This window comes from Pelecanus crispus, chromosome 4, assembly GCF_030463565.1.
Source record: "Pelecanus crispus isolate bPelCri1 chromosome 4, bPelCri1.pri, whole genome shotgun sequence".
NCBI classification, from domain to species: Eukaryota; Metazoa; Chordata; class Aves; order Pelecaniformes; family Pelecanidae; genus Pelecanus; species Pelecanus crispus.
The window spans coordinates 75,083,144-75,095,570 of record NC_134646.1 but is presented as its reverse complement, the minus strand read 5'-3'; the positions used below and the strand labels follow the sequence as shown (position 1 = coordinate 75,095,570).

The 12,427-nt window shown below is 39.3% G+C and overlaps 1 protein-coding gene across 1 annotated transcript in view; it reads left to right on the top strand.

Moving 5' to 3' along the window:
- ABLIM2 (actin binding LIM protein family member 2) overlaps window positions 1–12,427 on the top strand; it is a 104,617-nt gene that overhangs the window by 58,455 nt on the left and 33,735 nt on the right. Inside the window, exons 9-12 of the mRNA XM_075709871.1 lie at window positions 1,844–1,990; window positions 5,352–5,384; window positions 8,018–8,138; window positions 9,858–9,956. Coding sequence (XP_075565986.1) covers window positions 1,844–1,990; window positions 5,352–5,384; window positions 8,018–8,138; window positions 9,858–9,956 — 400 coding nt within the window. The remainder of the gene's footprint in view (window positions 1–1,843; window positions 1,991–5,351; window positions 5,385–8,017; window positions 8,139–9,857; window positions 9,957–12,427) is intronic.

Here is a 12,427-nt window from a genome sequence, read left to right as displayed (position 1 = left end):
CCTTCCCTAACATATTTGAATTCCAGTCACTTATTTGAAAGTAGGTGAAACAAATAAAATAAAAAACAATGTAGGCTACGTCTTTGTAGAATTGGGTATTTTGAAAGCAGCTGTATCTCTACAGTGTTTTTTCAGCCAAATTTGCCTACATTTTGATATTTAAACTGAAAGGAATTACATAACTAGTTTTACTCCTGACAGTTCTGAAGTCTAGTGGGAGGATCTCAATTTGCACTTCTACGTGGAGAGATAGGGGCTAAAATTACCATAATTCACATTTAAATATTCCCAATTCTGAACTTCTTTGGGTTCACTAAAATAAGCTCCACAACCCTGGATACCTTAAAAAAGAAATTATCCCAGCCTCCTTGGCCTTCCTGGTAGGTACAATGCTGCCTAAAGTCTTCCTGGAACAGACCTGATGAACAGACTACTCCTTATCTTTGCATGACCTGTCCCTGCATCAGAGCATGCCACTGGCTTCTCAGTAGGGAGAAATTTATTTTCATTAAGAGGCTATTTCATTGCTCTTTAGCTTCTTAAAGTAGCTGCAAGGAAGGTGAGATTTGTAGATCACTAAAGAATCTCATATTTGATTAAAACACATTTTTTCATTAGTTTTGAGGATGAGAATACGTGATGGTTATGGCAGCTTTGTTCCACTTTCTTAGTTAAGAGGAAACTTCCTCTTTTCCGTGTTGCTTACATTTGCACAAATTCATACATTGTTTTAGAAAAAGGGATAAATTAAAGTTGTCACACTAAATTATTACTGTATAACCCAATAGAAAACTTCCCTGCAAAATCAATTAAACTTTTCTTAGCTCCTACTAAGAAAAAATATAATCACTGCACACATAAATCCTGGATACTTTCATATTTTTGCATGTGTAAAACATTCTTACAGTTTTACAGCTGATCATACTGAGATGTTTAGAGAACAGTGAGATTCACTCATCATTTTGTTGCCAACAAGAAGCTTATCATTCTGCAAAGCCTGAACTGGGAATGAGACGATTATGCTGCCCATTTCTCCACACTCAACTTGTATCTACAGTACAATATGTGCTGGGTACCGTTTTGGTGCAAGTTACCATTATCCTAAGGATAATCTGTCCAAATGCAGCATTTTGATAATTATACTTTTTGAATAAGTGTAGTAAGAGGAGAATGGGGAGCAGCAATACAGCGCTTTCCCTCTGTTGGCTGTGTGAATCTCATGAAAGGATTTGAACTTTACTTAAGTGGCATCTGTGATCTTCCAGCTAATCCACCATGGTGCAAATCCATCATCTGCTGGTTTGTGACCCATAATTAAGGGGTACTTAGACATAGTCAGGAAAGGAGGTGAAGCTGTGGGACACAGCTGAATGGAAAAAAATTAAAGACCTGACTGATGTTTTTCAGCATCTGGAAAGTATATGTTGGAAACGTGAATTTGATTATTCACTCGTGCTTATGGTGGGGGAACCCTGCACACCGAAACCACTTTAAAATGAAGGGCTTTTTGACTGAAAAAGACTACAATATCTGTCCTGCATGTGTCTCTGAGCTAGCAGGATAGAAGCAGGATATAACCAAGGGAACTGGAATGGTGCCATGCTACTCCTATTAGCCAAATCTGAGTGACAAAGAGAAGTAGAAAGCACCAGTATATAAAAAGAAAACAGCGGTAATATTTAGCACTGTGTAGTAAATACAAGAGATTTAAATGTGCACAGACAGGAAAAGTGGCTTATTACTATGATGATGACTTTTCTACCTATATGAATCTGTCCTTTTCTGATTGCATGCTGATCATATTCTTTCTTATTCTCACTGCTTTCTTTCCTCCTTTTCTTAGGCAAAGCTTGGAGATGAAATTCTTGACTACAGGGATTTGGCTGCTCTTCCTAAAAATAAAGCCATCTATAATATTGACCGCCCAGATATGATCTCCTATTCTCCATATATCAGTTACTCTTCAGATGACAGGCATAGTTATGGGGAGGTACTGAAACATGGGTATTTTTTTACTATGAATTTGAGATTTTATGTGCATTGTTAAACGTGCTGCCGAACACTCTTAAACATGTGTGTAATTTTTAAAAAAATTATGATTTCAGTTAATTGAATCATGTCATCCATTCATTCACAAGGCATTTTAGCCTTCCAAAACCAAGCGAGATATTCATTTCACTTTTTAGTTTGTGAAAATTGAAGAATTGCATTCTATGATCATTTTTTAAACAGATGACATGTAATAAAAATATGTTTTTCTATGAGAGGAGTTCTGCATGTATGTGGTAGGAAACAGGAGCCATTGCTAATTATAATGCAAAAATCAGAAGCAAAGCCAAATGTCTTTCATGATTTTTTTTTTTTAAAGTGTACCATGTTATTTTGGTAACACAACAATGGTATCACTTTCCTACAGACAAATTTCTTTCAACTGTCCCTTACTAAAGTTCATCCTCATGTCACGCATGCGTTTCAACCTATTCATATGCAGAGCTAATATTACGCAGTTTGTGCTAATGAAATCTAATTTAACATAATCTTACTAATTCTGTTTTTTGTGAAGCATATTTGTATATAACTCCTGTCATGCAAGTTAGCTTTTCTTCCCTAACCATATCTACCTTTTGTTTGAATTTCTGATTTCTTTTATAATTTTAGATACTTTTTTACAAATCAAACCTCTTACATATGCTAGGTATATTATCAAGATATATATGGTCTAGAATGGAAGTCTGCATTATTCTCTATAGGTGTAAGTGAATGGGTAGAAATAAATACTATAAATAATAGCCATACTGTTTATAATAGCCCCAGTCCTGCTATCACTTACACCTTTTACACTTAATCTGCTACTAAAGTCTCAGGTAAAGTGCAGCACATATGTCAGATCTTGCAGACTCTCTTCCAAACCCTCTCTGTACTATGCTGAACCAGAGTAGCTCTATTATAATGCATGCTAAAAGAATTAAGATTGTATCTGATAAAGGCTTTAAATGGTATTTAGGTTTCTGAATTCACAAAACTGAAAGCTGCTTGCTAGCCCTGAACATATGGAGTATGAACATTTCCTTCCTATGTCAAAATTTCTGGGTGCTGATTATGGTTGTGGCCCTCCTCAACTGCCCGTTTACATCTAGGCTTGGCAGAGGTGCCATCTAGGCTTGGCAGAGGTGCATAGACTACGCAATCTTCTGCCCAGCTCCTGGGAAGACTCACTCATTGCACCCACTCCAAGGTGACGGTTATAAAACCATCGCACCCAGCATAAATCTGTGCTGTTGCTGGAGGGACTTTCCCCTGCCTGCCTTCAGTAGCTCCTTGGCCACTTGCTTCTACTCCTGTCCTTTGCCAGAGCAAGCGTCCATGTGGCTGTGGTAGGACTTAGGTTTCTTCTGAACCCCTGGCATGATGTGACTCCGTGCCATCACTTGAAGGGTGGAGATTCCATGGGTGGGACAACCACCTGGTGGTGTGGTGAAACTGCCTGTCTTGGTGGCAGCCCGGCTTTTGCTGGGACCCAGCGGCTGAGAGCTGTGGGAACCTCAGCATCACACTTTCAGGAGTGGGATAGAAGGTAGTTGCAGTTGAGCTCTAAAAAAACCCCAACCAACCAAAGAAATAAAATCACAGCAGAGAGGGTATTGCCACTGTCACCTGCTTTTAGTGGGTAGTTCAGTGATGAGACCATGATAGGAGGGGTTTATTGGGACGGGTTTATTGGGACAGCTGGAATCATTGCCCTTTTCAGTAAACATGTAACTTAGCAGAAGATAAAAGGGAACACATCATGAATGAGGGCCTTTTCCCTTGGGGCTGTAAAAGACACAGCATTTGCACCACCAGCTTAACACTGTCTCAGGTAGGTCTGTGCTGATGTAGGCATTCATGTCAGCAAGACCTCAGTGATATTTTAAAAAATAAAAAAGTGGGGTCCACTCATCTGTTTCTAGGTGCCTAAACCAGGAGGGGATTTTGGGCTGTGCTCACAAGCCAGCATGCACATTTATGTGGTGCTCGATACGTCCTTGATGTTGCCAGGGGGAAAAAAGATGGTAGAATTATAGAATATCTCGAGTTGGAAGGGACCCATAAGGATCATCGAGTCCAACTCCCTGCTCCTCACAGAACTACCTAAAACTAGACCATATGACTAAGAACGTCATCCAGATGCATCTTCAACTCTGACAGGCCTGACGCTGTGACCGCTTCCTTGGGGACCCTGTTCCACTGGCCGACCACCTTCTCAGTGAAGAACCTTTTCCTAATGTCCAATCTGAACTTTCCCTGACGCAGCTTCATTCCATTCCCTCATGTCCTATTGCTGGTCACCAGAGAGAGGAGATCAGCACCCTGCCCTCCGCTGCCCCCTTTGAGGAAGTTGTACACTGTGATGAGGTCACCCCTCAGCCTTCTCTTCAAGCTGAACAAACCAAGTGACCTCAGCTGCTCCTTGTAAGTCTTGCCCTCAAGACCTTTCACCATCTTGGTCGCCCTCCTCTGGACACACTCTAGTAGCTTGATGTCCTTCTTATATTGAGGTGCCCAAACCTGCACACAGTACTTGAGGTGAGGCAGCACCAGTGCAGTGTAGAGTGGGACAGTCACCTCCTTCAGCTGGCTAGCTATGCTGTGCTTGATGCACCCCAGGACATGGTTGGCCCTTTTGGCTGCCAGGGCACACTGTTGACTCGTATTCAACTTGCCGTCAATCCAAACCCCTGATCTCTTTCTGCAGGGCTGCTCTCCAGCCACTTGTCCCCCAATTTGTACATACGTATATCCTGACTTCCAAATTTCAGCATCCTGGCTACACCTGTAGCTGCAATAGTTTCAGTAGATTTCTGCTTGACTAACCAAGCTTAGCCTTTAATTTTGAAAGGAAAATGAAAAAACAGCAAATTTTCAAATTACATGATATTTAATTAAAAATTAAATAGTACAGATATTTTTCTTTCCCTTAAAATATCCAGCTCTGAGCAACAAAATTCTAGTCCAGGTTTTGGAGCTGCTTCAATGCAAATTTAACTAGGGCTTGTGTCTAGTTTCAGGCAGTTGCTTTAAATGTGAGTTTCCCTACTAGCAGCACTCTCTGTGGTACAGTACTGGCCTCACCAGACTCCAGGATTTTGTAGTAAAGAAACCAACAAAAGCTTTATGTGAAATTATTTACATCTTATTCCTTATTTACTTCTTTAAAAACAAATAAAAATTGCCCTAACTTAATTGACAGGTGTTTTTCAGAAACTGTATTGTGTTATACATGGATACTGATATTTTAAGAGTAGTTCTTCTCACAAGTAACATCATGCATGACTTTGTATCACTAATTTGTTGTGTGTTGCTGTTTGCAGTCACCTCAGTTGCTCTCTCCAACAACTACTGAGGTAATCCCTAATGCCTTTGTTCTCCTCTTCTGACCCATTTTGTGATGCATAAACCTGGTCATATTGATAACCAGCAGCGTCTGAAATGTGGGGTTTGCCTCCTGCCTCTACAGTGCATGGGGTTTTATAATTTATGTTTTTCACAGTGTTACTTGTGTTGAATATGTGCTCTGCTTCTGGATTGTCATCTGTATGCATCTGTCTCCACTGTCATCCATGTTTCTGCTTTCCAAAATAAAGGTTGTATTGTGGTCACTTCTTCAAGCTCTACTAAATAAATTACCTTCGGAAATATGATTTATGTTTACATTTAAAGCTGCCAGCGTGAATTGACTTGAATTTATGCTTGGCATAGCTTTCTCTTCTTTTTTATTTTTATTTTTTTATTCCACAAATAGTTAAACTATTTATACTATTTGTGCACACATACTGTTAAAACATTTGCACAGCCAGTTATTGTGTCAAGAAACATCAGCTTGGAAGCTGTGAAAGTATTTCACATAGCTTCCCAGATAGTAACTCAATTACATATCACAAGCCTGGCTAATTTCTCCATTATCCCAATTTTACATTAAGAGAACTGCATTGCAAAATTTTGGTTACAGTGGAGAATTGCGAATTTTCATTAAGGATTGTAAATGACCAGCTGTCACTATGAGCATTGGTTAAACAGAAAAGTTAACCAATAGAAATGTAATTTAATTGGTAGTTTAAAAATAAAAATTTGCTTTATTTAATATTGGATTTCATGAACTTGATTGGCTGATCCTTACAGAGACACAAAATATGCAAAAGATAAGGTCTGAAATAATCAATATGAAATCTCAGTGTTTTGGAAGATTATAATAATTTGTTTTAAATTAGTTATCAGTTAGCAAACAGTTGTACTATGAAATTCCAGAAGTCACACTGGTATGGAGGCTGGTGCTGCCATGATTCATGTTATGTGAATTTTCCAGGTTATCCAGCTTTGCCATGCTGTCTTTCTCTAAGGAGTCTATGATCAGGTGCTCAGGCATCATCATCTGCAAACTTTTCACTGGTTTTGTTGCAGGGATTTTTATTAGAGGAAAGCTCCACTGTATCATACAATTGGATACATCATAGACCATTAGTTAACAGTCACGTGATATTTAAATATCATCACAAGACTTTCTAGAGACATTTCTATCCTGCTTGTAAATCTCTTTGCAAGGGTTAGAGTAGGTATGAAATAATGTAGCTACTTCAGGAGGGAAACATCTCAAACTGGGCATAGAGGAGTTGGTGGCAGAATGCCTACAGAACCCTGCATGCTTGGGAAGGCATCAGCTCTCACTTTTTCGTATAATTTCTTCTGAAATGCATATTAAAGCAATAATTCTACTTACCACTATAGAATATGATTTTCCATTTTTGAAAATGCAGTCAGTGAGTCTGGGGTGAGGTGGAAGGGGTGGAGCACACCTGAACCAGAGGAGAAAAACTGATGATGGGAGAACATTCTACATCTCTGTGGAGTCAAGGATAATCCCGGAGAAGCCAAATAGGAAACTGCATTCATCTAAAGATGAATGGACAGATATAATTAAGTTGTCCTGACAGGAATCTGGGAGATGATGATGGGACTAAGTAGGATCTCCTGTGTATTTAAATGATGAATGATCCAGTGGGAGTCACATAGATGCCTAAAGATGTCCCAGAATTCATGACAAGTGACTAACACCTACTATGGTATAGCCTGTCTTCACTCCTACTGGAAGAGGAGAAGGGAAGCATTTTTTTGGAGTATGACTTTCTGTAAGGGAGCATCTGCAGGTTACATCAATTTGTTCTAATTTGATGTTAACTCAAACAAATTCTTGCTTGTCTTAAAGAAGAAATTTGAATTTGCTTTTATAGCTAGTTTACAAAAAGTAATTTCCACTTCTAATTCACTCAGTAATGTTTTTACGGTTAAGAAGACACTACATGCAACTTGCAATTGTAATTTAACTAGCTGTAGAGAGCGAGGGGTTTGGAACGGGCGCAGATGGTTGTAAGTGGTTGAAGCCAAGGGTTTAGTGGGAAATGGGATGTATGACTTGCCTTGCACGATGCTGCAGTGTGAATGCTAATGCTATATATGAGTGCTTACATCAGTTACCTACCTATCATGTTGTAATATGGTATGCAATTGGTACAGAAGACACAGTCATTTCTGTGATGTAATGAAGCCAACAAATGCTGGGTTTTGTGTTGCCTGTAACCATTATGCATCCGTTCATATGGGTACAAAGTGACCATAGTACTATCATGCTAACCAGATCCCATCTTCCACCCACCCATGTATGTTCAGGGAATTACACTGTCCTGAAACAGTACTTCTACAGTGTTATGTTCTTTTCAGATTATATTGTCATTTTAAATTCATGTATGTGCTGACTTTCCTGGGAACATGGCCATTCTCTGATACTTGGCAGAGCTCCTTCGGTCACACTGCAGTGGAGGTGCTTATGGCTGAAAGCCACCTCATTTCATTGGGATTGCATGGAGTGTTACAACAGCATCAACTTCCATCTGCACAGCACAGAAATGCGCAAAATGGCATATTCTGCCTGTTTCGGAAGTTATTTCTGTTTCCTAATGACATATATTTCCTCTCTTCCGCTCAGGGTGACCAAGATGACAGATCTTTCAAGCAGTACAGGACATCAAGTCCTAGCTCTGCTGGCTCGCTGGGCTATGGTCGCTACACTCCAACCTCCCATTCTCCTCAGCATTACAGCAGACCAGGTAATTGAAAAGCAACCTTATTTATTCTCTAGATTTTTCCACTACTTTGTCTTATGTTGTAAGTAGGGTAGACTCAGGTAGACAAGGGTTTAAGGTGGAGTAGCAGTTCATTGCAGTGATTTATTTACTGTGACCAGGGAGTCCCATGGGGAGAAAGGAAACAAGTGCTTCAGAAATGAGCATCTAAGAAAACAAAAACAGGCATCTAGAAAGATTGATTTTATGTATCTGTAAACAGAAGATAGAACAGTTTAAAGGACTTAATCCTGGTCCCATCCTGCCTGAAGCTACACATTCAATCCACAGCTCTTTCACGGTGCAGCATGGTAGCAGTGAATGCACACAAAGCCAAGAGGGTGGCTGAGTGACTTCATATCCCTTCTTCTACCACAGGGTTATGGCCCATGTCTCGTCTCCACAGTGCAAGAGCTGGAGGAGTGACAAATGGTTCTAATGGCTGGATTTTGAAGGCCAAGTTGCTTTAGTTGAGAAGCTTACGGCAATGTTTATTGCAGCATTGGGTTGTAGTGGCAGCGGTGTTAGTGTTCTTGTTGCACAGAGAGGAGGGATCACCCCATTTTGATCTTTGCATGGAGGCCCCATGCAAAGGCCTGTTTGTATTTGGGCATTGTGCAGAGTTTTATTCTTAGAAATAATCAACTAAATTGTTCAAAATTCATTCTAATTTTTCTCAACTCCATCATTTGGGTGGAAAACACAGAGCATTTGTATTATTTTCTTGGTGTCTTTTAACTTCATTGGGGATATATTATAATTATAAACTAGTTTGGAAAATTGGGAGTTCTTAATCTTTGCAGTGGAAATTAAAATTTTATGGGTAACACAAACAATTTTTACAGAAATTGAATATTTGTACTAGATTAAGTCTTTGATGAAGTGGAAATGAGATTGACTATCAAAGATATGTTAAAGAGAGGAATGATTAGTCTCCGCTGAAGGTCTGGCAGCTGTGTCATGCGTAAGCTTAGCTGCACACTGTTAAAGCAAGGAGGAAAGACGAAAGAAATTCCAAATTAATTCTAATGTTTTACTGCTTCATTGCAAATTTAGAAGATAGTCATCATAATTGCCACTTTTAATAATTGTCATTAGTCCTCCAAAATACGTTATCAGGACATTACAACAAAGCAAAGATGACTTCTGAGAACATTTTTCAAAGTACTTAACCACATGTCTAACTTGCAGAGGATGTTCCTTCAAATGCTTAAATTAGCCATGCACTTGAGTGCCCTGGTGCATTGTGAACTAAATCCTGCCAGTGTGCACTGACAGCAGTGAGAACTGGACACACTCGTAGCAGAGTTTTCAACAGAGACAAGGCTCTTCCCATTTCATTTCATTAGATCCATTATGAGCATATATCATTCCCTCTTGCAGCTTTTGAATATGCAGATTTTCCCCTGAGTGCAGCTATGCTTTTTGTGGTGCCGTTTCTGGAATATTTTCTGATGCGTTACATTATCAGCATTTTATATGTACTCTGTCTGCAGAAAGCCTCTGTCCCTTGGCCAACTGCATAGTATGGCCACTGTGACGTTTTTAGCAATAACCAGAGAAGGATGAGGTCTTGAAAATAAACTATATGTTTTCTAAGCATCAGGAGGAAAATGTTCCTGAAAAAAAGGATGGCATTGTAATTTGTGGCTTTCAGTAAGTGAACTAAATAGTTTATTTTCACTTACTCTCTGTTGCCCCCAGCTGGTACTCAGAGTCTTGGTACCAGTAGCTGCATCTCCCTGCCCCAACACCCAAGCCCTACATCTACATTCAGACATCATTACATCCCTTTCTTCAAAGGTAAGGTCCAGGAATGCAAAACCGTGCTGTGATACTGTAGACTTATTCAGATGTGTTTCACTTTTATGTCTGTGCAAGCATGGCTTCCACTTGGATAAAATTTGTCTTAATTTTGTGCAAGTGCTTTCTTGATGTACTGTGTAAGTTTTAAGAACTCAGTGGGTATGGGTTGTTTTATTTTTGCTTATTTTCAGTGAGTGTTGATTGTTTTTCAAAGAGATGGAGGGAAGGAATGAGATTTTCTAATGAAAACGAGGGAGGGCAATAATTTAAAAGTCTGTTTGTTCTCAAATACAGTGTTTACCCTATTCTGCTGATGCTAAATAAATATTATCACAAGCTTACACGTTGGATCGAACATTGGATGATCAGTTATCTAACCTTCTAACCCACATTTAGGGATTCTTCATATTATTTTTAGCATTACCAAAAATGATGCTACATAAGCTTGTTAAATCAATATAACTGCACTGATTACAAATAATGTTATAAAACAGAGTAACTGAGTCTAGTCTCCTTGCCATTAAATTTTTTTGCAGTGGATATTAACTTTTAATGACCTCCATATTGTGGATGTGAGACAGTAACGAGAAATGCCAAGAACTTTCGAGGCAAAGGCTGGTTTTTTTAGCTAGTTAGTTAAACGATAGAAAGAGAAGACATTCAGCTGCCACATGTGTCTTCCCCAAGTCTGTCCTCTCTAGTAACGAGTGGGGAGGAGACATGAGTGATGAATGCCAAACATTTTCAGTGCCTGTTCCTTGACTCTCGTGTACTGTTTGATTTAATAAAGCAAAATTGTTCTTCTTGCCTTTGTAACCATTACAGAAAAGGAAGTGACCTTCTTGCAGGAGCCAGACTTGCAAACTCAAATGAATAGCAGAAACTCATCACCTTTAGAAAAATAACTAATGTATCTTCATTGGGCCCTGATGCATCCAGAAACAGTTCTGTCCGAAGTCAGCTGAATTTCACTGGTATCAGCAGGAACAGAATCAGGCTCAAGTCTCCCAAATGTGATCCTCAAGACAAAATTTTGGAAGAAAAAGCTGATGAGTTTAAACTGATTATTGCCATTTTAAAGCCTACCTGCAAAACTCCTTCCCACACCCACAAGCACTTGCCCCCCTCCAACATTTCTTGGAAGACTGGGACACACCCTGGTATTCCCTGAGGCACTGCATGAACAATTTTTTGATCTGTCCTCTAAATTTAGACGATATCATCCAACCTGGCGCACTGAGTAAGAAAAGCCTCTTTAGTGTGCTGCAGTGCACAGTTTCACTGTATGGAAAGCTGCATTCGAAAGCCTGCCTGCAGTTGCTTAGCAGCATTCCTGTTAAAATGAGTTTCTGTTCAGTGCTACCTGCTGTTGCTCAGAGCAGCAGCAGTTTCTTTGTGCTGCTGTTTGAAGGATGAAAACCTCAAGTGGCAGCTCCTTGTACCCAAACAACTATTAGTAGTGTGATCAAAATTATAATATTTTGCAATTCTGCAGCACTTTTTATCAAGGAGCTAAAATATTTTGCAAGCAGTAGCTTACCATGCCTCACAGCACTCCTGTGAGGCAGGCGAGCCTGTTTATAATTTTCCTATATAGGTAATCTTGAGCCCTGCAGAGGTTGTATAGATTATCCACTGTTTTACACTGAGTTAATGTCTCAGTCCAAAAGGAGTCAGAAGATTTGCCCCCATCCTCTTCAAGTTCTGTGAATTCTCTACTCTGAGTTGTAGACTGTATTTTTTCCTTTCTTGAGAAGCCTTTTGAGGGCGTTGATGTCCTATTTTTTTCTCTTCAAAGTGGTTAGTGTGGGAAGAGTAGGATTGTAGAAATAGTTGCTTTGTATCCAGACCAAGGTTAATGTTGCCACTTCAGTTTTAAAAAAGTGTAATCACGCTCATTTAAAAATTTTTTATTAAATCCAAAAATAACACACTGCTTAATAATATTAGAAGTAAACTTTGTAAAAGCAGCACTCCACAATCATCATAAAAAATATTTCTTTAAGGTTCCAGGAGACAGAAATGTTATTACCCTAGGGAAATTAGAACAGGCAGAATTTTCCTTTTGACTTCACTGAGTTTGCATCATATTCTTTCTGAGAATTATATGGTTCATCATTTTTCCAGTGAAAAATATGGTTACCGAGTTCCTGTTCTTTTCTCAGGATACTGTAGTCTAGCTCCCATGAAGTGTAATAGGATGAGCTATTCTTTATCATGCAGACCAATGATTTGGTTGTGATCTTTTAAGGATTTTTGTCTTCAGAATGTCTTCAAAATAAACCCTGTGACAGCCTCACTTCAAGAAAGCTTCACAGTTCATGCCCTTGCAAATCATATGGTGCGATATTCCAAGTACCTGCACTTGGTGTAACTCTTCCTCTTGAGGTGATGGAGTCAATGAGCATACAGTGCTCAGCCCTACTGAAAAAATGCGTACTTAAAATGTGGTGGAAAGTATCTTGCCT